Raw genomic sequence first — 26,182 nt, 5'->3', positions numbered from 1 at the left:
ACTCTTGTAGGACCGAGACCTGGAATGGTGGGATCTAGGACTCTCTCTGGGTAGACAGCATCAGAACTGAGTTAAATTGTAGGACACCCAGCTGCTGGTGGAGAATTGCTAGGTGGTGAGGGGAAAAACTCCCACACATCAAATTGTGAACTGGAGAATACACATTGTGGTTGGTGCCAGAAGTACAGATGTGAGATAAACTTTACATTATTTAAAAGATAAAATTCATATTGAACTATTCACAGGAGGAAGGTTTTCATAATCACTTCTGTTACAGCTTTGAAAGGTCTTAGTCTGCTCCAGTCCCAGTTTATGTTCTGTCCTAAATATACCCTTTCATCATTAGAGTTTATCTTTCTAAAGTAATCTCCATGGTATGCTCTTTCACCTTCTATTAATAAAAGCTGATTTAAAGAAAAAAAATCAACGTTTAGGAATGAGTTTAACAGAGGTTTCTCTTTCAGCGTAAATGGCAGTCATGGTGTTACTTCTCCCAGGAGCACTTGCGTTTTGGTTCTCTAACATTTGTGCCTCACCCTCCGCCAAAAGGTAAAACTAGTTCATTAACTAGCTGAGGTGTGCACATGGGATGACTGTGCATAGAGTCCCCTGTCAGGAGCCCAAACGCTTCTGGAAATTGTTTTAACAGTATTACAGTGAGAAGACATCTGTTTCCACCCTTACCATTAATTTATTCATTCAATACAGAGTAAGACAGCAGACACAGAGAACAGACTTGTGGTTGCTAAGGAGCAGGGGGAAGGCGAGTGGGGAAGGGATGGACTAGGAGCCTGGGGTTAGCAGATGCAAAGTATTACGCATAGAATGGATAAACATCGAGGTCCTACTATAGAGCACAGGGAACTCTACTCAATATCCTGCGATAAATGTAATGGAAAAGAACATGAGAAAGCAGATATACATGAATATGCATATATACCTGAATCACTTTGCTGTACACCAGAAATTAGCACAGTATTATAAATCAACTATACTTCAATAAGATAAGTTTTAAAAAATGTATAGACTGACAGGGCTTCCCTGATAGCTCAGTTGGTAAAAAAAAAAAAAAAAAAAAAAAAAATTCCACCTGCAATGCAGGAGACCTGGGTTCGATCCCTGGGTTGGGAAGATCCCCTAGAGAAGGGAACAGCTACCCAGTTCAGTGTTCTGACCTGGAGAATTCCAGGGACTGTATAGTCAATGGGGTCACAGAGAGTCGGACACGACTGAGCGGCTTTCACTTTCACAGACTGATAACTAGAGATGTCCGAGTGAAAATAAGCATTCCAGCCCTCAAAGAGCCTACACCTTCATGAAAACCACTGTAGTCTGCATCTTTATAGCCAAAGAGCTACGCCTTGGAAAAATTTTTTAAAAAGAGGGGTTCTCTGGTCAAATATACTTGAGAAGCATGACTTGTGAAGTCCTCCTCTTTGCACTTTCCAATGCACATCTATAAATGTAGATATCACCAACTCAATGGACATGATTTTGAGCAAACTCTGGGAGACAGTGAAGGACAGAGTCTGGTCTGCTGTAGTCCATGGGGTTGCAAAGGGTCGGACACAATTTAAAGACTTCACAACAACAAAAACATGTTGATTAGCTATATGACTAAAAATAGGCATTTACATTTAGACATTCTAGCTTAAAATGTGCTTTCATATGAATCATCTCATGTCACATGGATATAGAAGTCAAAATACCTAGAAATTCCATGAAACCCAGGAAAGTTATCATTGGATGTAAATGCTTCCCACAGAAGGCTTCTTCAAGGGTTCCTGCTCCATTGTTGAGATTTGTATCAGACAAGTGACAGTACAGAGTGGGTCTCTTCCTGGGCTGTATCTTAAATGATGTGGCTTTGGCTCTGCTGGTTTCTCCCAAAAACCTTCTGCTAACTTGTCTAACTCAAGGTTGACTTAACTTAACTTTCAAAGTTGACTGGTTTGGGTAAGATGACTTTTGATACCTTTGGGTCCTTCAATTAACTTCCTCATTTTCTGGAAAGAAAGTCATTCTATGCAGCATTCCACACGCCACCCATGTCAAAATAGATGACAGCCAGGGATTATTAACTAACTCAGTTGCAGCCTGGCGTGCTGCAGCCCATGGAGTCACAAAGAGTCGGACATGACTGAGCCACTGAACTGAACTGAACCAATTGCAGCATTTACTTTAGAAAACAGAGGCTGTGGAGTGACAGCGTGGCTTTTTCTCCCCCCACACCCACTTTAAAGTGACTGCTCATTAGATGGCTGTGGAAGCCCAGAGAAATCTTGTTGAATGTGTTATTTATCTTTTGTGTGTTGTTGGTTAAATCTACAAGAATATTCTAGATACTGGTGTTTGGGTGTGCATGTTTGTGAGAGGGGTGCACTTTCTTTTCAGAATGTGGAGTGTTCAAGTGTTGATATTCTCAAGTGTGCATGCCTGTGCACACTGGCACACACACCAGTGTGGTGAGCTCTCACAACACCAGCCTGTGGTCCTCAAGAGAAGGATGCCACAAGTGACATCAAGTTCCTTCCAGAAGTTACAGTCCCAACCCCATCTCACTCCTGCAGGATCCACTGCCCTGGTGATGCCTTGTTCAGCTGAAGTCTTAATTGAATTCATCCCTCTACTAAGTAGCTTTAATCTAGAAAAGTTATAAGGCAATATCAAGAAAATCAAAGAATGATTAAACAAATGGGTGAAAGAAAATGAAGGATGGTGAGTTTTATAGAGATTAAATTCAGAGAGACAGCTATTTCTAGTAGAAAATAAAGCAGAAGATAAATAGCTAGACCCTCCTGGACTTACAGTCACTTTTGAGCTCAAAACCTTTAACAGGTAAGATTCTCCAGCCTCAATTTTCTTGAGTGAAATGAGAGTATATTACCTACTTTTTAAGAATGTTGTGAGAATGAAATTGTAGGATATAACATTCTGAACACTGTGCCAAGCACATAATCAGCCTTCAACAAAAACAATTTTAGTAATCTGCTTTATTGGGGTAAGGAGGTTTCAACCTGAAGTCTAAGGTATACTTGAAACACAGAATAAAGAACAAAGATTTGTCCAGCAGGTGATCTGGGTGGAGAAACTGAAGCTGGTAAAGAACCTGCCTGCAATGAAAGAGACCCAGGGTCAACCCCGGGGTCAGGAAGGTCCCCTGGAGAAGGAAACGGCAACCCACTGCAGTATTCTTGCTTGGAAAATCCCATGGACAGAGGAGCCTGATGGGCTACAGTCCATGGGGTTGTAAAAAGTCGGGCATGACTGAGTGACTAACACTAGAACTTCCAGAGTAAGGCAATCATGATGTGGATGTATAATATTTGTTATTCTGAGTCAGGTGTAGTCTAACTCTGAACTAATATTAATATCATGTAAACCAATTGTCCCCAAACTTTTTGGCACCAGGGACCAGTTTCATCGAAGACATTTTTTTTTTTCTACAGACCAAGGGTTGGAGCGATGGTTTTGAGATGATTCAAGCACATGACAGTTATTGCGCACTTTATTTATATTATTATGACATCAGCTCCACCATAGATCAGTTCAGTTCAGTTCAGTCACTGAGTCGTGTCTGACTCTTTGTGACCCCATGAACCACAGCACGCCAGGCCTTCCTGTTCATCACCAACTCCCGGAATCCACCCAAACCCATTGCCACTGAGTCGGTGATGCCATCCAACTATCTCATCCTCTGTTGTCCCTTCTCCTCTTGCCCTCAATCTTTCCCCACATCAGGGTCTTTTCAAGTGAGTCAGCTCTTGACATCAGGTGGCCAAAGTATTAGAGTTTCAGCTTCAAAATCAGTCCTACCAATGAACACCCAGGACTAATCTCCTTTAGCATGGACTGGTTGGATCTCCTTGAGCACCACTGCAGATCATTAGGCATTAAAACCCAGAGGCTGGGGAGCCCTGATGTAAACATTTCTTGCTAATTCACATATAACTTAAGTGAGAAGTAAACATGTCTACTGGTCAAGGGAGGTTGCTCTTTTCAGGAAAGAACCTTAAGTCAGGTATGCTAAACACGTTGTTGTTGTTAGTCAGTCCTGCCCAGCTCTTTGAGACTCCATGGACTGCAGCCCACCAGGCTTCTTGGTCCATGGGATTTTCCAGGCAAGGATACTGGAGTGGTTTGTCATTTCTTTCTCCAGGGTTAAACACGTTAATGTCAAAATCAAGATGGAATTCTTCCAGTCAGTCAGGCTTTCTCTGGTCCTTGACTTTTCAGTCTGCAAACAGGGGTAATGACCCCCCTTCTTCAAGGCTCAGCCTGCATTTAGGGAATCACAATGCACAGAAAATGTCATAAATCCCAATGAAAATAGCCTCATCTATTCATAAACAATTTGGAACCAGTCTGTTTTTCCATGTCCAGTTCTAACTGTTGCTTCCTGACCTGTATACAGGTTTCTCAAGAGGCAGGTCAGGTGGTCTGGTATTCCCATCTCTTCCAGAATTTTCCACAGTTTATTGTGATCCATGCAGTCAAAGGCTTTGGCATAGTCAATAAAGCAGAAATATTTGGATTTCCAAATAAGAAAAGGATTACGTCAAGGCTGTATATTGTCACCCTGCTTATTTAACTTATATGCAGAGTACATGATGAGAAATGCTGGGCTGGATGAAGCACACGCTGGAATCAAGATTGCTGGGAGAAATATCAATAACCTCAGATATGCAGATTATACCACCCTTATGGCAGAAAGAGAAGAAGAACTAAAGAGCCACTTGAAGAAAGTGAAAGAGGAGAGTGACAAAGTTGGCTTAAAGCTCAGCCTTCAGAAAACAAAGATCATGGCATCTGGTCCCATCCCTTCATGGCAAATAGATGGGGAAACAGTGAAAACAGTGGCTGACTTTATTTTTCTGGGCTCCAAAATCACTGCAGATGGTCACTGCAGCCATGAAATTAAAAGAGGCTTGCTCCCTGGAAGGAAAGTTATGACCAACCTAGATAGCATATTCAAAAGCAGAGACATCTACTCTGCCAACAAAGATCCATCTAGTCAAGGCTATGGTTTTTCCAGTGGTCATGTATGGATGTGAGAGTTGGACTATAAATAAAGCTGAGCACTGAAGAATTGATGCTTTTGAACTGTGGTGTTGGAGAAAACTCTTTGAGAGTCTCTTGGACTGCAAGGATATCCAACCAGTCCATCCTAAAGGAGATCAGCCCTGGGTGTTCATTGGAGGGTTTGATATTGAAGCTGAAACTCCAATACTTTGGCCACCTGATGTGAAGAGCTGACTCATTGGAAAAGACCCTGATGCTGGGAAAGGTTGAGGACAGGAGGAGAAGGGGACGACAGAGGATGAGATGGTTGGATGGCATCACCGACACAGTGGACATGGGTTTGGGTGGACTCCGGGAGTTGGTGATGGACAGGGAGTCCTGGCGTGCTGCAGTTCTTGGCATTGCAAAGAGTCGAACACGACTGAGCAACTGAACTGAAATTGAAGTGAAAGTGAAGTCGCTCAGTCGCTCAGTGGTGTCTGACTCTTTGCGACCTGTGGACTGTAGCCCACCAGGCTCCTCCATCCATGGGATTCTCCAGGCAAGAATACTGGAGTGGGTTTCTATTTCCTTCTCCAACTGAACTGAACTGACTCATAAATAATATATAACCCTCAGAGATTACTATCTGTGGTTCATCACTGATCCACATAAAAGTAGAGAAAGGTGCGTTTAAAAGTTAGCTTAAAATTACAAAGCTGAAGTAATGAAAAAGGTCCAAAACAAGGTCCAAAAATTATCCCTGGATTTCTGTAAGCATTATGTTCATTATCCCAAACTGCGAAACATCTCTGACAAGGCGATTTTGCTGGTCAGTTCTTCCTATGTAAATACAGATTGCAAAGTTCACGTTAGACACTAGGGGGCGCCAAGTGTCCACTCAATGTTACTTTATTTTCCCCAAACTAGGGTGGCTGCGCCCATCTAGAGCCTGACAGGCATGTTAATAGTTTGAGTTTGTTCTGGAGAAGGTTCCTAAGATGTGACGTCTGCTGGTAAAACTGACAGCAGAGTACCAGCATAGCATTTATTCTCAAGTGGAGTTCTCACTCTGTAAAACGTTAATCCTCTTTCAGTAGTTCTCTGTGTACAACTCAAACCAGACCTACAGCTAGGAGTTCTTGATTTGTCCTCTAGACTTGGAGCTAAAGCTTCACATTCAGCTCTACTGACATTTTGAAGAAATTTAGCAGTTAAATATTTTCAACTGCCTCCCAAAGCCTCTATTTTCTAAAAAAGAAAAAAAATGACGTGGAAACTTTAAAGATCGGCTTGAAAACACCTGGCATAAACTAATGTGACTGTAAATGGATTTAAAATCTTCAGCTTCACTTCCCCAGATACATTCATATTATTGTTAGCTGAGTTAACGACACCACCCTTGGCATTTGAAGAGGAACAAACGGGAATTCCAAAAAATGACAATAAGTAAAAATAAATAAATAAATAAATCCCATTGCCTCTGATTTTACCTAAGAAATACTAAACAGTGGTAACTGATCTCTATATATTGGGACTAGACTTGGCACACATTCACTTGGCAAGGCTGAATGTTGTTAAAATTCAGGCTGCCTTGTTTCCATAACATTTATAATGCAATAGCCTTAATGCTTTCTTCATTGAAAAGGAAAAAAAACAAAAAATGAAAAACAAAAGCAACTGGCATCGATATAGTGGGCATATAAAAGTTAAGTTGATATAATAGGATGAAATATCATAATGGGCGAGCTTGTGGGCAAATATACTTGCAGCTAGGAAAACAAAGCATCTCAAACTGAGGTCGCGGGAAGCTTTAAGGAAAGCTGAAGTTGACAACAAATGTATTCTACGTCTTTGCAGATGACAACTTCTCTGCAGCTCTAGCATTTTCATTAGATCATTCACATCTGAACCCAAGCTGCAGAGAAAAGCAGTGTCAGAGGACTGCTGATATTTCTGAATTGATACCATTAGCCGACTTCTACTTGCTTTGCTTCCAAATTACATGTGGCACCTACAAGGTAAGAAGAGATGACAACTACAATCATCTAATAAGATGCATCCTTATTAGTTGTTTACCATCTTATTAGATTAAATCCCCTGGAGAAGGAAATGGCAACCCACTCCAGTATTCTTGCCTGGAGAATCCCATGGACAGAGGAGCCTGTCAGGCTACAGTCGATGGGGTCCCAAGAGTTGGCTATGACTTAGCAACTAAACCCGTAAGACATCTTGTTTGATGTTTACCATCTAATAACATGCATCCTTATTATATGGTAAACAACTGAATATCTAATTCCCTATTTGGAGAAGAAGGAATGAGAAAGATAATCCTATCAAGTGTACCTAGATGGGGTGGAGAAATCAATCTGTCTCAGATGCTGTAGTAAAGAGATGCACCCTCTAAAGAACTTAAAGTCAGTAATAAAACTCGCTAAAAAATCTGTCTGCTTTTTTATTATTGTCACATGCTAGCTGTTCTATGCATGGTCAGCAATGCAGGGTGGACAGAACCATGTCTCCATGCCCATCGTTTTCGGAATTCCACCAACTACAATGACTCTTCTCCTTAGGGCTTGTCAATAAGCAGGAAATTTGCATTTTGGAAGGAGAAAGCTATAAGGGAAAGAATTCTTATATTTCTAACAGGTAATTTCTGTCCAGGACTTTACATACATATGTTATCTTATTAATCCTCAACCACAACCATGTGCTGTGTGCTAAGCTGCTTCAGTGGTGTCCAAGTCTTTGTGATCCCATGGACTATAGTCCACCAGACTCTTCTGTTCATAGGATTCTCCAGGCAAGAATACTGGAGTGGGTTGCTCTGCCCTCCTCCAGGCGATCTTCCCCACTCAGGAATCCAACCCGCATCTCTTCCATCTCCTGTGTTGGCGGGTGGGTTCTTTACCACTAGTGCCACAGGCAGATAATACTGCCCTCATTTTACAGATGAGAAAACAGACTCTGCAAAGTTGAGCAGTGTATTCAAGGACACACACAGTGACTGAGGGGTAGAGCCAGGATTCCAATGGAAGTTTTACATCCTCTCCCACTCACATTTTAACCAACTGTGAACCAGTTGGGATCACAGACTGACACTTAATAGGTACAAAATTTGGACAAGGTATGTAACCTCACGTTAGTATCCTTATTTGAAATTAATGGGATGATCACAGGATGGGGCTGCAGGAAGCACACCTTCAACAATAGAAGAAGGCTCTCATCACTGTCCTGGCATACAAGAAGCTTGTCGGGAATGACAATGAGTGGTACATAATTTTTATCATGCAGACTTCATCTAAGAACCCTAGGAATCCTTGTATCTTTCCCATGTGTTAAAGAATGCTAGATTATATACCTAAGCAACTTTACACCTCTTCCTGTAGCCCTGGTGGTGTATGGCAACAACTTTGATGCTGAGCAGGGCATACACAGATAAGGGTAAGCAAAGTCAGGTAGCAGGCACTCTCAGAGTTCATTTTTCCGTATCCTCACTCTAACTTGTCAATTTGTTCAAGATTTCTCAGAGAACATTCTCTTGTTTTGTTACACTCTGCCTCCTGCGCCAAGGGAGTAAATGCAAGATTACTGAGTGGGCGGATTGGAATAGGGGCAAAAGGATGGGTTTCTTTAGTTTTAGAGTACTCAATATTGGGGTTATTGAGAGACTGGTCTTGAGACAATTGGCCTTTAAAAAGTGATCCTAAATATTCTGCCATGTGAAATATACACAAGCGCACAATTCCTTCATAATATGTCGAAATTTCTCTATTCAGATGGTGGTCCACCACAGAAAGCAATCTGAGTTTCTGCCCTCTGAATTCTTTGTATGAAAATGGAAGCTAAATCATGCCAACCTTTCATGACACAGATTACTGGATTTGTCTGTTATTGAAAGGTAGTGACAAAATCTTCTTTAAATATGACACTAATTTAGGGAGGTCCACAAAGCACTAAAGGCTACCATTTTTATAAATCAACCAGGTAAGACTGCAGAGGGCACACAATAGCTTTTGTTCACTTTTTGGCACTTACATTATACAGCAATAGATCCACACAACCACTGACACTCCTATTGGTCACATGAATTTATTCCACTTTTCACAAGCCTAGATCCAATCTTTGGTGAATTATATTGTTATCACAAATAACGATAAATTCTCTGTAACATAATCTTTGTGAAGATGGCATTTTATTTTACAGTTTGAACTTTGTACAGATAAACCCTTCTCCAATAAGATGCTAACATTGCACAGTAAACTTAGTAGGGTTTTCCAAGCACCTCCCATCAGGCTTTAACATATTTGGAAATAAATGTCAGGTTAACTCATATGCAGAATGAAACAAACAATAGGAGTCATTTAAAACTCGATTGCGTAGCCTGAAGGAGGTTCTGCAGTAGGGGAGCTATATGCAAAGAATGAGGTGAGTCCAGCTTCCCCTGATTGTATGTTCTCTTTCTGTTTTGCTTGTTTTTTACCATCTCTATACTATGATGTTATCCCTGAGCATACAATCAAACCAGCTGTGTACAGGTACAAATGCAATGTAAACATTCTCTTAGCTCAGGTCTAATAGGACCTGGAAAATTATAGGGTCTCAAAAACAGAACAAAAGTTTGTTCAACACCTGAGCAAGGGATGGTAGAAAAAGGGCCCCTTCATCAGGTTAAGTTGGGGTGCCACGTGCTCTCCACCCACATATTCTGTCCCTTTCTCTACTAATACTGCTTTCTCCTATCTCACACAAAACCTTAACTACTCGATAGGGGCACTTAACAGTGTATATGAAACTGATCAGGCAAAATCTCACGGCATAGATGTTCCAGAACCCAGGGCAGGAATTTTGGTCTTGGCAAAACAAGTCACATCTATACTAATGGCAATGCATAAATTCTAAAGAGGATAGAAAATATCCTACTCTTAGAACTTGTGAAGCAAGGAATGTCACCCGTCCTCGGGTACTGCCATGCAATGATGAAGTCATTAGCCACTGTCGTCACTGACCTGCAGCACACCCCGAATTGCTTTCAGGGTGAAGATCAGAATGAGACACTCCGTGTCCTGGGAAAACAGGCAAATCAGCCCCGCAGAAATAAATACTTAAAGAGAAACTTTTTTGAACCTCGATTCTTGCATCTTCACTTTCTTAGCAAAGCACTAAAATCATTAACTGAGATATCTGTTCTCCGGGACTAGCAGTAATGTTCTTCTGAGATGTTTCCTAGGTGGCATTTCGCCCTCTACTAGAATCACATGTGTTCTGGCCCCTCCATTTTCTTCTGTGGAGCAGTTCCTCAGAGTCATCTGAGTAGCTATAACTTGCAGGATATAGTTCTCAGTAAGTCCCCGAATAAAACTAAAACTCACAGCTCTCACGTTGTGGGCTACTTTAACTTCAGTTAATCGAGAGCTTTGTTTTCATTTTTCTACCTGATACAACACACACAAGGTGACATTAACTAAGAATATACCCTTTAAGTTTACATTGTTGAGAAACGTGGGTGGGCACCAAGTAGATGAAACTAGAATTCCTTGCTGTGCCCTTACTTGTGTATTTACGTTACTACTTTCAGTCTTCCTTTATCTTTAGTCTTTCTCATGCTCTCCAGGCTCCTGCAGGTTCTGTGTGCAAATGTGTTGATTGTCTGAGAGTTAAATGAAAGCCTAGAACTCACACACAGTCTGAGAAAGAGCATGGGTCTTCTCAAAGCTTTAAGGCAAAGCATCACTGAGGTTGTGGGACCAGCAGAAAGATCCCACGACTTTGAAGGTATTCAAGGCCAAGCGAAAAGATTACATTGGATTGCGTGAGAAACACATTTTTTCAAGGAAATATAGAAAGAGACATTTATCAAGAGAGGTATTTAGTAGGTCAACAAAAGCCACTGAGTATCACACACAAAGTTGGGCAAAGTCCTTGTTACAGAATCTACTTAAATCCTAAATCCTAGTCTTTAATAGGTACTGATTCCTGATCTCTATCTTTGGGTGATTAGGTCTTTTTTAATGTATCTAGAAAACAACTGTGACATGAGCGACATCTAGACACACACCTGGGCATGCGTCTTGCTGTAGATGCTAACACATTTATCTTCCATTATCTCAGAAACCAAGCCAGACGCCAGCATACAGACACAGCCATTGAGCCCATGGGAATTGAAAAGGAATTCTGCTCAGCAGGCAACCCGGGCAGGCTCTCATTAGGCCTCAGCAGAGTCATCAAGCTCAAGGAGGATGTTAGGAGCTTGGGGGGAGTCCAGAGGACTGAATCAAAAGAAATAATCATTTGAGAAATGATCCTGAAGGGGCAAGTTGAAAGGGACTGGGCTTGTCTGCCTGGATAACAGCTTGTAAGCGCACAGCAGGACCCAGCCTGGGCAATGGCTCGACTGGAGGGTGAGAAGGCAGCTCTCATCCCACACGGGCCCAGAGAACAAGAGATAATGGCTTTGGGGGGTGAGTTTTAAATTCCCATGGAAATTTGGGACCTCCAGATTTCAAACTGTATGTCCAAAGGAAATGACAGATGGCCTTTTGTCACCCCTCCCCAACATCAAGGAAAATCAGATATGATCTAGTTTAGAACAATAGACCTTAGAGAGAAAGTGAGTTCTCTGTTCAACACTTAGGTTGCTGTTGGCTCTGTGCCTCCCTGGTTTGACGTGGGGAGTTGTTAATTAAAAAGTGCATCTGCTTGTGAGTGGGTATGTGTGTGGGGTGTGTGTGTGTGTGTGTGTGACTGTGTGAGTATGTGAGAGTTTGTGTGGATGTGTGTGCATAAGTGTGTTGCAAGTGTGTCTGTGTGTGTGTGTGTGCGTGTGAGATGAAGAATGCGGTTCTCAACTCCTTCGTTCCCAGAAAAATAAGTACAGACATTTCTTAGGAACAATTTTCCGAAGACAGTGGGTGCTTTTGTCTGAAGACACACTCTCGCTGTTCCTTTCTTGAAAGACAGTCTGATTTTCTCATGGCCCTGCCCCTTATTTTCTATTCCTTCACTGGCTGCAGTAAGACTGGAGGTGACCCATTTCCAATGAAATGGGGGTCACTGATGACACAGGTCAGAGATGGAGGGATAACGTGAACATAATCTGCTGTCTCTAATAGCACTCACACTTCTTCCCTCTGAGCACAGGCTTTCTACTTCACCACAGAAGAAAGAAAACGAGAAAGTGATAATACCCAAGTTTGAAACATGACTTCTATACAGTTTTGCTCTTGCCAATAAGAAAAGAGATAGCTTTGTCACTTCATTTGCAGAAATCCCATCTAATTTCCAAAGATCTGCATTATGACCAATGCCAAAATATGTGGCTGCCTTGCTATGAAATTCCAAGGAAATGCCACTTTTCCCTAAGTGTCTCATGACTGCTCTATTTATTCAGGAGTGAATCGAGAAAGAAAAGATCTATTTTTCATCTCTCTGAGTTTCAGAGAAGAGTATCTGTTGCATAAAAATTGTAAATGTTTTGGAACTCATGTTTCTTTCCTGAGTTTCCCATTTCCTCTTTTAAAATTTTTTTTAAAGTTCCAGTACATTTCTACAAATCTTGTGCCTGTTTTACCACCTGAAGCCAAAACAGACTGCAAAATCAAGCAAACACTACCTCCACTTTTTATATAAACGGCCTTGGAGGGCAATCACCAAGGGCCCCATACTCCCCTGTGGGTCAGTCAATCACTGTTATCTCTAGATTCTTTAGGGTGGTCCATCGTCTTTGGTCTAGGCTCCTAGGGCTAAGGGTCAGTCCGTTTTGGTCACCTCTGCCCATCTCTGCTGGGATAACTTTAGGCCCTTCTGTTTCCTCCTGCAATCCTTCTCAGAAAGCTCTAACCATGATCTGAAGTGGTAAGTGAGAAACCAGTACTGAGGAAACTGAAAAGAAGTAAGGTATTAACAGTCTGAAACATACCCACACAGTTCCTTCTCTATGAGCAGAAAAGTCCCATCTCTTCTTGAAGCCAGGTTCATCAGTAGATAAGAACTACTGGAATTATTTCAGGGCTCACTGATTATTGTTGTTTGCTTGAAGTACAATATGAAAGTACAAGATTACATGGTCTTCCAAAGATTTCCTAGTAAGAAGTTTATCCATCTTCTATCAAGCTTTCTGTGTTTTCATAACTATCAGGAATTCTGGTGTTGGAAAAACACTTTTTTAAAAGTGACCAGGGTAACTATTTGTGTGACAGTGTTAGGTGTTCCATCTCCTAATTTGTGTATGAATATCCAGTGTGCTTAAACGTCTTTCACCATGGCTGAAACTGGCAAAGGGTGGACTTGGGTGACTAAGCAAAGGACAGGGTCATCTTTGTTGTAACTTAAGGCGACATCTCAGTCAAGAGCATGGGAATGAGGTGAGAAGAGGGACTTCAAAAAGTACTCAACTTCAGTTCAGTTCCAATTTGTAGGAATGCAGAGCAGGGTTCTTCTAAGCCATGTTCACCTCATTAGCTCAGAATATGGAAGAGGTGAATGCTACATCTGGTCACAAGACACAGGAGAGAGTCACAGAGGTCAGCCTTCTAATTTGCAGTCCCGACAACCTATCTATGACATGGCTGTGTGCCAGAATTTCTCCTGGCTGGAAAGAAAAAGCGCAGCAAACAAGTATCAAGAGGGCCTTTCTCGTGTTGCCGTATTTTGAAGAATGAAGAACATCCCATCAGATAAATGAAGAGCTGATAATGCAAAGGCACAAAGACTGTACCTTGTTTCTGTTCTTGAAGTTACCCCCAAGAACCCTTTCATTGAGAACTAAAGGGGCTCAGGATGAAACAGCTATAAAGTTAATAAGGGGAAAAAAGCAAAGGAAACAAAGACCACAAAGCCTCTCTATGTTACCAAAGTCATGTAATGCTAAGGTATAAGCACCTGGAAAATTGATTGTATTAATGCAATCCTCTGCCAGTTAACTAAAGCTCTCTCCTTTCTGTATCCAACATTTTAAGCTTTAAAAATCAACAAATGTAATATTTTGCAAAGTTTTAATCAACTAAGATGGCAGTTTATCTTAATGAGGTTAATTGTGTTATTTACTTATTTATTTATTCATTGTCTTCTTGTTTCTACTTCTTTTATACTGAAAAAACATTTGAGGTGGATTCATTTAGTTTTAAAGGCATTTAAACTTTTAAATAAGACACAAAAAATTCTAAGTGGCACTTGAGACACCCCCTTGAGAGAAACCTCTCATCTCTTGGGTTTGTAGATATCACATATATTCATAAATCAAATTCTGTGACTACCTAAGTGAGGCCAAAATACTAAAAAAGCACCCTGTATTCCATTAGAAAAACAATGCAATTAGTTTGCTTGGTTATGTTTCTAAAAGAGCTTGACATTTTACATAATTGATGAATATGTAATTTTCTAATCAGTAATGGACAGTTCCCATGGAGGTATCATTATTAGTCTTTTAATTTACAATTTCAGAGAGCTTTATGAAAGTGAAGATTAAAGCTAAGAAGCAGAGAAAACCCACTACAGGATAGCATTATCCTATTTAACACCCATAATATTTAACAGTAACCACAATTAAGCTTCACAAATTAAGTCATTGTATTGAATTCCTATTGGATGAGTTATAGGTAGAGAATTTATGTGTAGTGATTTTTTCCCCATACTAAATTTCCCATACAGAGTCATGTAACCAAGTGAACATCAGAGCAACATATTATACTATAAAGGGTTAAATGATACTGTAGCTATGTCTTTATTTCTTGTCTCTTTTCTCCAATGATAATAGAGATCTCAGTTACCATGCATAAACACTTAAATTCCCTTACTGAGAACATTTCTGATACTGTTGGTATAAGAGAGAAAGTAATTTATTTAAAGATTGCCTTGTTTGTCTACAGTTTTTGGTAATATCTAGATTATGTGGTTGGTCAGTTTGTCCTTATCACCTAAGAAAAAAAGACTAGCTGCCATGTTTAATCCAAATGACTTGTTATAGGAATATTTATAAGGACATCAATATTCATTGTATCTTACAATCATGCTCCAAGCGAAATAAAAATAAATGTTAAATGGCCACAAATATTACAGTATCATAGGATAAGAACTAAACAATATGTACAAATTCATTGACAACATCTGTGCGAGTGTTGTGGACAAAACATTTAAAAAGAAATCTACATAAAACAAAGTTGATAAATTTATCAAATGTTGATAAATTTTCAGAGACGGTATAAAAGTACACAAAACATGGAAGAGAGAAAGAATTTTAAAAAAACAACCACTAAGCCAGTACATATACTACAAGTTTACATTTATATTACAGAATGATGGGAACCAGAGACAAAAACGATTTGATAACAAACAGCAAAGAAAGTTGCACCAATCACAGGGAAGAAGGACTCTCCTTTTTAGATGAAAACACAGACGGCCACAGCTTATCCCGACCCCCACCCATACACACATAGAAAAATAAAAGCAGATGCGAAAGTCATTACAGCAACACACGACAGACAGGGGTGGAAAGCGTTTGGCATGTCGCATCACAGGAAGTCAATCACGACTGGCTAACGATGATGGTACCTGGCTCTGGTGCAGGTCACTGGCTTGCCTGAGAGGAGTAACAGATGGAGGGGGCACACCTGATGTGGACGCCGACCGCCCTAGTTTGCAGCTGACTTTCGGTTCTGTGAACAAGGAGGAAAGACAAAGCGTTAGCTGAGCAAAGTCTGCAGCGATGAACCGGCTCTCAGACTTTCTTTTTGGTTTTGCAGCAGGTTCTTTTAATGTACTGAATTCTTCTGATGTATGCTAATCATTGGCAAGCGATGAAACAATTTCATAACAACAGACTAAAATGAAATTTGTTCATGAGGATCAGCTCCTGGGAATAAAGAACAAATCATTTAAGTTCAAGGCCTTGTTCCCTTGTGCACTTTACCCTATTTACAATGAGTTTCTACAGAGTGATTAGGCTGGGAAGATCCCCTGGAGAAGGGAACAGCAACCCCCTCCAGTTTTCTTGCATGGAGAATTCCATGGACAGAGAACCCTGGCGGGCTACAGTCCATGGGGCTGCAAAGAACTGAACATGACTAAGTGACCAACACAACATCCTGTTGGTAAAAAAGCCAATATTTGGTGCTTCATTTTCAGCTTTGGTCCATGGTTCTCCTATGTCCTAAAATGTCTTTCTACCCTCTCCAAATTTTTCTTCTTTTCCACCCTCTTTTATCTTTTCCTCTTTCTATTATTCTTTCCTTCTTTTTCTATTTTCTAGCTTTCTGATTTTCAAGTTGTCTTGTTCTGGTTATTTTCATGATACAATGTTTTCAACGTATCATTTCCCTAATTTAAATTCATTTACTTTTAAGTTTATAGATACTTCTAAGATCTTTGCAATCTTTCATAATATATTGTTGTTCAAAATTAAAAAGCCTTCTCCTAACTCTTCCTTTATTTAAGGAACCTAGATTGGCCACCTAGGTCACTGTCAGGATACTCTGGAGATTAGTTTGGGGGATGGAAAGAGTTCCCTTCATCCAAGAAATGCAGAATGTATGGTCTACAGAGGACACTAATTTTCAGACATATTTGAGGGTATTATGCAAGTGATTCTAGTACCTACACACCCACTCTTAAAAATATGAGTGTTCAAATCTAAGTGTACCACACGTTGACATAAACTATCTCTCTAACTTATAAATGAACTTAACTTCCCAGGAGGCATTAGTCCTTGCATGTCTTAAGGAATCATCTTTTATCATATAAAATAAAGATAAAGGTAAAGCATCTATTGGAATCCTGGTTAGCATGTTTTTATAATGAGCCAATATTTCCATATATCCATTTATGGCATTAACACATTTAGGTACATGAAGAAAATTAAACAATTTTTTTTCCTTGAAAAGGATAGCAAATAATATTTTTTACTATGAGTTTCCTTTAAAGTGTATGTTGAAGAGATTATCCGATGAGTGACACAATCCCATGCCTTTCATATTACCTGACGTACCTACAGATTAATTTCCCCTGCTAGGTTTCCAGTCAGACTCCGACTTAATCAGCATCTTTCAAGCATAGACGCTGATATCTCTAATGCACAGACTGAGACTTACCAAAATCCAAGCAAACTCCCAATTTCATCATGACCCAGAAAGGCCTTGCCATACCCTTATTGGACAGTGGTCCAGATCATGTCTTGGTTCATCCCCCACCCCTTTAGGGACTGCAATTTAGCCATAAACCAGTCATCACACATGGCGGCTTCCCTTACCAGCCAGCCATTCTGTGGCTTTAAAGTCCATTCCCAACATGGTTCATATGGGTTATGACTTCACCTGCAGTGGCAGTGACAGGCTGAGATGACTACTTATAAATTCATTATGCATGCATGCATATACGGACAATGAACACATTTCTGTGTTCACACACACACACACACACACACACATAGACACACATACATACTCCATTGTTGCTTAATGGTATCATGTCATAGGGACAATTTTGTTTACTGTGAGTTTTGGGTTTCTCTTTAGTGTACTCGTTTCACTCTTGTTTTCCATTTCACCTGGTCCTTCACTTAAATGCATTTTCAATCTATTATGTTGTTTGTGAGACCAGGTTGGTAAAACAAACCATTATGATCTTGGACCCACCAAGGTTTTTTTTTTTTTTGGCCAAAGAAAGTTCTGAAAAAGTCTTGAAAATCCTAGAAAAGATACTGTTTTTATAACTGAGTCTCTTAGAGATTCTTGCCTGGAAAATTCCATGGACCGAGGAGCCTGGTAGGCTGCAGTCCATGAGGCTGCAAAGAGTCAGACACAACTGAGCGACTTCACTTTCACTTTTCACTTTCACGCATTGGAGAAGGAAATGGCAACCCACTCCAGTGTTCTTGCCTGGAGAATCCCGGGGATGGGGGAGCCTGGTGGGCTGCCGTCTATGGGGTCTCGCAGAGTTGGACACAACTGAAGCGCCTTAGCAGCAGCATCAGAGCTATGATATAGAAGTTAAATTGTCCAGTGCACTCGCCTTTGGAAATACACCATGCTTTAAGTCTTAAACAGTGGGGCTTAGGATCTACAGTACTGAAAATAGTATGTTTTCATCCTAAACTTTGTTAATGTAAAAAATTGCCAAGGCTTTAGAGGACCACAAACAGTGGAGATATGCCTCAAAAGAGATCAAAGATGTGGCTTTCCTCCCCTTAAAAGAAAAAACAAACCTCATTTCATTAAGAGATTCATTATGAGCTAGAAATTACTTATTCTTTGTATACCTAAGGAAAAATCTGTCTTTGTGTAATAAGCTACCAAAAACCTAGAGGTAAAAGTTGATGTTATTTGTGCAATTTTAGTGAAGGTCAAGTATGAAAAAAGCAAGAAAGAATGAGGAGGGGGAGACACACAGAGACAGAAAGAATGGAGGAGGAAAAAGGGAAGAAGGAAGGAAGGTGAGGGTGAGAAAGCGGGAGAGATGGAGGAAGGAAGGAGAAAGAAGACATTAACTTTAACTCCTTAAAATAAACTATCATCAAGATATTATTCTGTGATGTTTCCAGGCTAGTAATTCATCATGACCTTATGATTTTATTAAGGAAGTGCTAACTGGACTTTGTTACTTAAGAAGAAAGAACTAGTATCTTTCTTTTTATTCTTATTGGATACAATCTTTCATTGCATTTTTAAAGGATGGTAATTTCTCCATCATTTTTCATCTTCCCTTTAGGCTGAATTTAATTTCTGTTCAGGATTATGTTCCTTGGTGTTGTTACAGGAGAATCCCCAAGGCATCCACAGCTACGAGTATGAACACTGAAGTTCTTTTTGCTTTCAGAAAGAAAAGACAAATGACTGTTCTCAGCCTCTGGATCTACACAGCAATAAGAGATTAGTGCATTTTCACTAAAGAAAATACTTTCATCTAGCGTCAAAGAAATAAGATCAGTCAAATTCTGGGGAGACATATTTTTTTCTCCATCTTGTTTTATTTTTTCAGTACACGATATTTTTCTCTACTGGCAGAGGCCTATCATGATTTTCCCTAGTCAATCACACCGCTGAAAGTTTCTAATCGATGACTTTGTGCTACATGGAGGTCACAGAAAGGCCTTTTATTTAATACACCAAGGTATGCTGATTGCAAACTCTACTTTCATTTCTGGGGAAGGCTTTTTTTTTTTTTAAATAACACATTTGCTATTTGAGATAAACTGATGCCTGAGTAATAAAGGCACAGTTTTGCCAGGACTATGCTAAAACCTTCACAGATTTCAAATGTTTTGTTTTCAAGCTTCCATCACACATCATAGCAAACATATCTGATGCCCTCATGTCCTACATTAAATGTAAATTTTATTATATAAAATTGGAATACTTTTTATAATTTTGCTTTGAAATTACTGGACTGTGAATAATCCAATTAATTCATGATTGGCTATGATTTCTAGATGGTAATCATGCACACTCAGGAATCCTTATAGAATTAGACAATCTAAGCTGGAATTTATTTTCAGGTGTAATGCAACTGTTTTAATGTTAAACTTAACGATTAATTAAACTGACCTAATGTTACCTTTTGTATTGATTTAGTTTGATATTCATTCATGTTAATGTGGCAGTTTCATTTGGAATTCTGATGTTACTATTTTTTTAAGTATCAAATATTTGCAGCCATGAAGTTAAAAGAGACTTGCTTCTTGAAAGGAAAGCTATGGCAAACTTAACATATTAAAAAGCAGAGACATCACTTTGATGACAAAGGTCTGTATAGTCAAAGCTATGGTTTTTCCAGTACTCATGTATGGATGTGAGAGTTGGACCATAAAGAAAGCTGAGAGCTGAAGAATTGATGCTTTTCAACTGTGGTGCTGGAGAAGACTCTTGAGAGTCCCTTGGACAGGAAGGAGATCAAACCAGCCAATCCTAAGGGAAATCAACCCTGAATATTCATTGGAAGTGTTGATGCTAAAGCTGAAACTCCACTACTTTGGCCACCTGATACAAAGAGCCAACTCATTGGAAAAGACCCTGATTCTGGGAAAGACTGAAGGCAAAAGCAGTGGGTGGCAGAGGATGAGATGGTTAGATAGTATTACTGATTCAATGGATGTGAATTTGAGTAAACTCTGGGAGATAGTGAAGGACAGAGGAGCCTGGCATGCTGCAGTCCATGCAATCACAAAGGGTAAGTCTTGACTTAGTGACTGAACAACAGCATTTGTGTAGATCCGTGAGAACCCATGGGCCCACAGACCCAGGCACTGTCACTGTGATGCTGAAAGATGAAACAAATATGATCAATTATGTGATCATTTTGTGACTGTGGAGAAAGGAAATCAAATGTAAAACTCTATCCTGGGAGTAGACATGCTTCTCTCTCTCCGTCTCCATTAGGGGCATTCCTCTAAGCAAGCATTCATATAGTATTGAATGACTCCTAGCATCCTCTAGTTATGGACCAAATTCTAGTGTTATCTGAAGGGTCAGACAGTAAAACTATTGATGCTGGAGTAATTGGTGATTCTCCTTGGGAATACTGGAATTTTGGTAAAGATCTAAAACATAGATAAACGTGAGGTGGCAACCTGACGGATAAAATATATGATCCAGTGTCAAAAGTAGAAAACTAAAGAATCCATTGCATATAGGAGAAAGAGAATCCCATGCACTTGGGGTTAGAATACCCATTGTATTCCTTCTGAGTATCTGAGGGTTGGGCTTTCCCTTTCTTCCACTTTCTTATGCAGAGATCATTTAAATCACACTGCTCATACACAGGGATACCCCCAATGCTGTAATTCATGGTTAGTTTCTTACATGGCAACATGGCATACTGTAGCATTAACAGCTTTTTAAATTTGAGAGCCTCTTTTATTAAAACACATGGTTTCTGAAATGCCCTTAAGATCTTCATCACCTTAGCTGAATATGAGAGTGTGCTTTAAAAAAAAAGATACTTGATTCCACATAAAAGAGAATTAAAGTATATGTTTATAAAGGAACATATTTTATCTATTTAACAAGTAATATATGCTAATTCATTATCTTAAAAATTATTACATAAAAGTTCATCTGCCAAGAAATAGAAGAAAAGGCATTTGATATATAGGATCAACTATTTCCATGGGAATAAAAATTTAACTTCATGTTATGAGGTCAAAAATAGAATAAACAAACAAAAAATAGAACAAAACTCTTTCATCCTCTGATATTAGGAATGAATGCATGGCATAAATAACTTCATGTATGTATATAATATGTGATATATATTACTTCTAAATAACAAAAAGAAAGAAATTCCAGGCTTAAATTTTTGTGTATCACTCACCTTATTAATGTAAATGACAGTCAAAATTGGACATTATACTAGTGATTCTTCTTTATACATCCATCCAGTTAATGCTATGGTTTTTCCAGTGGTCATGTATGGATGTGAAAGTTGGACTGTGAAGAAAGCTGAGCACTGAAGAATTGATGCTTTTGAACTGTGGTGTTGGAGAAGACTCTTGAGAGTCCCTTGGACTGCAAAGAAATCCAACCAGTCCATTCTAAAGGAGATCAGTCCTGGGTGTTCTTTGGAAGGACTGATGCTAAAGCTGAAATTCCAGTACTTTGGCCACCTCATGCGAAGAGTTGACTCATTGGAAAAGACTCTGATGCTGGGAGGGATTAGGGGCAGGAGGAGAAGGGGATGACAGAAGATGAGATGGCTGGATGGCATCACTGACTCGATGCACATGAGTTTGGGTGAACTCCAGGAGTTGGTGATGGACAGGGAGGCCTGGAGTGCTGCAATTCATGGGGCTGCAAAGAGTCGGACATGACTGAGTGACTGAACTGAACTGAACTGAAAGAGCAAATATCCTGCAACAGAGGGTGACCAGATACTGAAATTGTGCATGGTCTTGTAGCATGTTTTACTATAAATACAATGCTCTTTATACATATAAATACAATGTTCTTATATTTATACGTATAAACGCAATGCTATTTTTATGTATAAATACAATGTTCTTATGATTCCACCGTAAATACACTGTCTGTTACAGACATAAACTAAACAATATGTGTCTTAGAACATGGGGTGATTTGGGAAATTGGGACTGGCATATACACACTACTGTGTGTAAAATAGCTAGCTTGTGAGAACCTGCTATAATACACAGGGAGCTCAGTTTGGTGCCCTGCGATGACCTAGAGGGGCGGGATAGGGGGCTGATGATAGGGAGGACCAAGAGGGAGGGGATATACGTGGACAAATAGCTAATTCACTTCATTGTACAGTAGAAACTAACTCAACATTACCTCTACCCCCATTAAAAAAAAAGGTGACTGTAAGACTCTACATTGACATCCCCATGGCAGGGACTTCAATCTGATCTCCAGCAGTGGTTATGTTTATTCACTCTATAGCAGAACTTCTGAAGGGTTCTAATGCCCTTTGAGGAGGTGGACGGCATAAGGTAAAAACTCCTTTCATAAAAATACTAAGACATTATTTGGTCTTCTCTACTGTGTTGACAAACACACTGAAAGTACAAAAACAAGGTTGGATAAGTCTGCTGACACAGGAGAACGTTAAATAATAGCACCAAATTGTACTAGTAATTATGCATTTTTTCCACTGCCACACACACTTTCGTATTTGGCAGACATCTTCTCAAAAAAATGAATGAAGTTAGCTCATTGCTTTAAGGAAGACAACTGGCAGTATGTATTGACAATGAAGTATTTGAGCTTTCAAGCAAAAAGCAAACTTTTCAAACACTTGTATTTCTCACTCTGAGCTTGACAGAACCCTTATACTTAAAGGCTTTTCTTAGGAGATCAGTGGCTATATTAATGAACGTGTCGCTTTTGATTTTTTATAACAAAATGTGTCAACCTATGGAAGATTTGCATGACACATTTTCTAAAAGCCCTATGTTATAAATCACTCACCAATAAAGATACACTCAAGTCTAAGATAGACCAAGGTATTTTAATGTAACAGCATAATGAGTTTATTGATATGTAGATAACCTTAACCAAACTGTTGTTTGTGAATTTGGGGAAATGATTAAAGAAGAATAGCCACAATTATATGAAAATGCTATTAAAATATCCCTCCTCTTTCACATATGTTTAAGTCTACATTCCCTTGATACCTTTTAACTAAAGCAACATATCACAACAGACTGAATCCAACATAGATGAAATCCTATGTTCTACTGAGTCAGACATCAGAGAGATTTGTAAAAATGTAAAAAATGTCAGTCTTCTAAACATCTGTTACAATTTTGGAAAACAGTATCACTTTTCATGAGAAAAAAAGTTTATGTTAATGTGTAATGGGTTTACTATTTGAATGAACAGATAATTTTTAATTCTCAATTTTAATTTCTAGCATGAGAAATAGTAGACCTAACCCAGATAAAGGAAAGCTCTTTGGGGTTCTCAGTAACTTTGAAGAACGTAAAGGGTTCTGAAAATGAAGACTTTAAGCACTGTTGTTTCCTATGGACTCTGAACCATGAAAGAGTTCTCTTAAAAGGGTCATTTTTTACCCAATTAATCATCCATTTGAGTATTTGAAAAACAAAAATTTGAAACAGTGGAAAATATCATGTTGAAGCACAAGAAACATGGGAAAACCTTTGAAAACTCCAGAGGATTTGGGAATCACTAGTTGTAAAATGCTGCCCTAGAAAAATCTTGACAGCAATGTCTAAGAAATGCTATTACCATCCTGTGAGACCTGAGGGAAGTCATCCAAATTCTCAGGGTGATTTTTCTTCACTTATAATAAGAAGCACTTGCCAAGGTTCACTGATTCTTGGATGTTCATAAATTAAATCTGTTGGAATCATTGAAATGACCTCAAAAATACTCTTGATTGATGGCGAGTTAGTTTACTAAAGTCACTTCTTTTACTCCTCCTTTTGGTTTGCTTTTCATGCTTTATTACTTATTTATTTAGATAGTTACTGTAAAACAAAGTTTAATAACACCTATACATGGAGAGATCCAGAAGAACTGAAAAACTTCTGTGCTTAATTTCTGTATCAGTGTTGGTAGGATTATGCATAATTCAAGTGTGCTATGTGCTAACATTTGTAAAATTGTTGGTGAAAGCTTTGGCAGTAAATGGTTAAACATTAAAAAAATAAGTATTTAAAAATAAAATTGAGGAGGTATGAAGGTCATCTGTCATTTTCACCTATCTAGAATCAACTTATTATTTCTTCTGGAATAGTATGAATTCCCTTTGCAGAACACAACCATCAGTAATCTCAAATTTCATGGTTCCCTATTAGGGGCTGACCTCAACTTCAGCTCCAGAAGTGGCCACCTGATTCTTTCCTGTCCAATCAATCATTCTATCACCTTGCTTCACTGACTGGCTCAGGATTGAACATGTAACCCAAGGCAGCCAATTAGAGTTGCCTTCATACTTCTGCTGGAGCTCTTGGGAAAGATGTATTACCAGTGACGCTAAGCTCTCATCACTGACTAGCTGAATGACTATGGACAATTTGCTTGACATCGCTAAGCTTCCATTTGTTCACAGGTAAAATGGGAGAAATAAAGGTAGCTGCTTCAGAACATTATTTTAGGAATTAAATAATATAATAATTGCAGATTTCACCATAGTGGCCAACATGTCATAAAGTCTCAGTAAATGTTAGCTGTTTTTATTTTATTGTTTAAAGCACATATGATCTTTCAGTTCTTCTGCTTATAATATAAAGAAGTCTAAACTGCTTCCTCTGAATGGTACACATGGCTCAGCTTACATAGCCAGCCTCACCTGCAACCTTGCACCTATCACATTGCCTTAAATTCTCCTAAAGGCCATGTGTTCCCTTACTCTCGAATTTTAATCATGCTACTCACTCTGCCTGCACACTTGTTCCTTCTCGCTCCTTCCATCTCCTTTTCTACTAAACTGAATGCTTTGTGAGGACAGGAGCCATGCCCATCTCATTCTCCACCTGAGGAACAGGAAAACTAATCCCTGATAAGGACTCATGCAGTATTTATTAAAGGAAGCATTAAACCATATTTTAAAGAAAGATGACTTCTTTGTGTATCTCTCCAAGTTCTGAGAAAACGTGTTCTTCCATTGCTTCATCTTTCCCAAGACTCTAACGAAAGAGGCAAAAAATTGTATTGGCCATATTATAGTTGAATTTAACTTGAAAAAAAAAACTCATGATGGGGAAAACTGCAATGCCTGACTTTGACAGGAGATGGCAGTGCAAACGCAGTTTGCTACGTATTCTGGTGTGCCTACAAGCTCCCAGAACTAGTTTCTGTACATTACCAGCATAAGTCAGACAGAACCTTCTTTTCTGTCACGTCTCTTAAGGCATTTCACAGATGCAGAAAGAACATGCTTTGTGAAAACTGGTGGTGTGCTGTGCCCACAGCGCTTTTCCAGAGAAAGCCAACTGTCAACCAGGAGCGATGTCAGAGCCACTTCTCCCCAAGGGGGCACAGGGTGGGGCAGGTTTCCTGCAGTGAAAGACCCCAGGAGCTGGCGCTGCAGTCAGAACTCAAGCATAGTGTCATCATGATGCTCAAACAGGGTTAACCTGCTGAGGGGCGAGTAAGGTGAAGGTACCTTCTGCATTCTCTGAATTATGCCGGATAAACATTTTTTCCCCAAGAGAATCAAACAGAGAGTAGGTAGAAATTCAGAATTTCTCTAACAAGAGTGAACTACTATCAAATTGGATTTTTTCTAGCAGCTCCCTAGGTATCTCTATGATATGCATTGCCACGGTCTATGCATGGCGTTTATTAGAAATCAGGTTTAAGGGAACTTCATGTGTGTATGTGTGTGTGTAGTCACACGGTTATTTACAAAATATAATAATAAGGTAGCTGACTGCAAATCAGACCACATAAAACTCAAGTTTAAAATCTATAAGTAGCTATAGATAGACACACACACACACACACACACACACACACCAGTTAATATCATCAAATTACTTGACTCCAGAACTGTTCCCATAGCTTTAACAAGTCATCTTGCTAGGAAAAAAATTAGAAAACGAATATAAGTGAAGTGAAGTGAAGTCGTTCAGTCGTGTCCGACTCGTAGCAACCCCATGGACTGCAGCCTACCAAGCTCCTCTGTCCATGGGATTTTCCAGGCAAGAGTACTGAAGTGGGGTGCCATTGCCTTATAGCTTTAACAAGTCATCTTGCTAGGAAAAAAA

General features: G+C 39.5%; 1 protein-coding gene across 1 annotated transcript in view; it reads right to left on the bottom strand.

The window, feature by feature from the left end:
- Positions 1-26,182, bottom strand: part of NYAP2 (neuronal tyrosine-phosphorylated phosphoinositide-3-kinase adaptor 2) — a 295,363-nt gene that overhangs the window by 34,897 nt on the left and 234,284 nt on the right. The window contains exon 5 of the mRNA XM_052636241.1: positions 15,550-15,653. Within this exon, the coding sequence (XP_052492201.1) occupies positions 15,550-15,653 (104 nt within the window). The remainder of the gene's footprint in view (positions 1-15,549; positions 15,654-26,182) is intronic.

The sequence above is a fragment of the Budorcas taxicolor genome, chromosome 2 (genome assembly GCF_023091745.1).
Source record: "Budorcas taxicolor isolate Tak-1 chromosome 2, Takin1.1, whole genome shotgun sequence".
NCBI classification, from domain to species: Eukaryota; Metazoa; Chordata; class Mammalia; order Artiodactyla; family Bovidae; genus Budorcas; species Budorcas taxicolor.
Note: the sequence above shows the minus strand (reverse complement) of the source record. Positions and strands in the feature narration are given on the sequence as shown.